Below are 2,317 nucleotides of genomic sequence, written 5' to 3'. Positions count from 1 at the left end.
TAACTGGGCTCTGGGTGTGTCTAACAACAAAGCAGGTGGAATTGCACAGATGCCTAAATCCATTCATGCTCTGGGATAATCCACCAAAGTGCCTTTGGCGGTACTAGTGTTTCAGTGATGGCGAACCTATGACATGCGTATCAGAGGTGACACGTGAACTCATTTTTTTGGTTGATTTTTCTTTGTTAAATGGCATTTAAGTATATAAAATAAATATCAAAAATATGTCTTTGTTTTACTGTGTTTGCAAATATCAAAAAATTTCTATATGTGACACGGCACCAGAGTTAAGTTAGGGTTTTTCAAAATGCTGACAGGCCGAGCTCAAAAGGTTCGCCATCACTGCTCTAAGAGGAGAGTAGGAGTTAGGGCTTGAGAGGGGGAGGGAGGTGTTAGACGACTTCTACTTTTTTTACTTTTTATGATCTGTATTCATTATGAACATGAATCTTAATCAAAATTTGTTTTTTAAATGTTTTAAATAGCTGATTAGTGATCTTTAATATAATAGGCTTTAATCTACCAATAAAATCAACTTCTCTCCTAATGACTAGATATATTGACCTCATTTGTTTTATTTTATAATATAGTCAGGTGGCAGGCGAATAGCCCAGAATAAGGTGAATTCCTGAAGGAAGTTTGTTGGAAATGGAATTAAGTAATTAAGATAGTCCACACATAGTTGAAAGTTAACTATTTCATAGATTCCCAATAACAATGAATTAAAGATGATATATTTTCAAGGTTATAAGGGCTCTCCAAACTAAATCAGAGTGAAAGGCTCATACTGCTGCTAAGACCTAACCTTCACACAGTAAGTGGAAAATTCCACTCATATGCTAAACAGCTGCTGAAAGTTTAGTAACATATTAATTAGCTCACACAATCTAAAACTGTATTACTTACAATACATATAATTCCAAATGGCTTAGGCTGGCATCTGAACAAAGCTTGTAACTATTATGCATGCATAATATATATATATATGGCTAATATGCAAAGTGTCCCCTTGGGAGTTCAACCGGGAGTTCGATTGCTCGCTATGACATGTGCTGACCACCGGGGGGGGGGGGGGGGGGCGGTAAGGAATGAAGGAAGTCCAGGGAAGGAGCCCCGATTGGCCCTGATTGCCAGCCAGGCCTAGAAACCCTACCCGTGCACAAATTTCATGCACCGGGCCTCTAGCAAGATATAATTAATATTTTTCAGTTCCCCAATGTTTCTGTTTCATATTGCCTTCAAATTTCAAATCCACAAAAGTCAAAACATCAAAAAAAGGAACCATAGAAGAAAAAAATGACAATGGAATACACACATATGCTACATTTAATTTTTTAAAGGTGCTTACTTACTACATTTTCTTTCCTTAAACATCTCCAGCCTTACATCACAAAGCAGCACTTTGATTTCTTACACTAATGAGATTTTGTACTATTTAGCAGACTTTGGACTTTTCAGACTATTCTAGCAACACTAAATGTTTATTGCATGCAATAAAATGTCCTAATTGCAAGGCTGGTGTGTAGGAATGACAAAGCTTGCTAGCTCATCCCAATACACTTTTGTTATAATCTACTTACTATAGCTGCTGAGAATTCTACACATTTGAGATGCACAAAAGATTTGATTTTTTTGAATGACAAAAAATCTATAGTACTTGTTACTAATCCTAAAAGATAGTTCTATGCCATAAGATAATATTCTTTATGAAGGATAACTAAATTGGCTGACAGGTCTCATCGTACTCAGCTCCCCCCACATTCAGAAGTTTATGGAAGACAGCGGTTCCCATACCTGCCCTTCAGGTTCTCAAGTTCCCTGTGATGCAACATGCTCCTCATGTGCTCGTCCATCTCCTTCAAAATTAAAGAAAGCAGATTAAAGGGGATTGTGTTGTGGAAAAAAAAATTTCTCTGTTCATGTTCAATCAACAATGAGGACTCAAGCTCCTAGTGTCAAAAGTGTTTGTGGTTACTCTTCTCAATTCAATATTGTAAACAGTTCCTTATAAAATATTTCTTTAGCTATGTTCTATTTTCAAATAAAGGAATTTTAAAGAAAGGCCCATATAAGTGACTTTCTAAAAAGGTTAGAAAGTATATTGTTTTTAGAAGACAAAAGCTTTATGAATACATTATGTGAGCCCAACTAGTGTGGCTCAGTGGTTGAGCGTCAACCTATTAACCAAGAGATCACAAGTTTGATTCCTGGTCAAGGCACATACCTGGGTTGCGGGTTTGGTCTCCGGTCCCGGTTGGGGGCATGTATGGGAGGCAACCAATCTATGTGTCTCGCTCTCATCCATGTTTTACTGTCT

At 37.2% G+C, this 2,317-nt stretch overlaps 1 protein-coding gene across 1 annotated transcript in view; it reads right to left on the bottom strand.

Moving 5' to 3' along the window:
* ZNF106 (zinc finger protein 106) overlaps window positions 1–2,317 on the bottom strand; it is a 57,448-nt gene that overhangs the window by 36,089 nt on the left and 19,042 nt on the right. Inside the window, 1 exon segment of the mRNA XM_006778046.2 lies at window positions 1,795–1,856. Coding sequence (XP_006778109.1) covers window positions 1,795–1,856 — 62 coding nt within the window.

The sequence above is a fragment of the Myotis davidii genome, unplaced genomic scaffold, assembly GCF_000327345.1.
Source record: "Myotis davidii unplaced genomic scaffold, ASM32734v1 scaffold46, whole genome shotgun sequence".
NCBI classification, from domain to species: domain Eukaryota; kingdom Metazoa; phylum Chordata; class Mammalia; order Chiroptera; family Vespertilionidae; genus Myotis; species Myotis davidii.
Note: the sequence above shows the minus strand (reverse complement) of the source record. Positions and strands in the feature narration are given on the sequence as shown.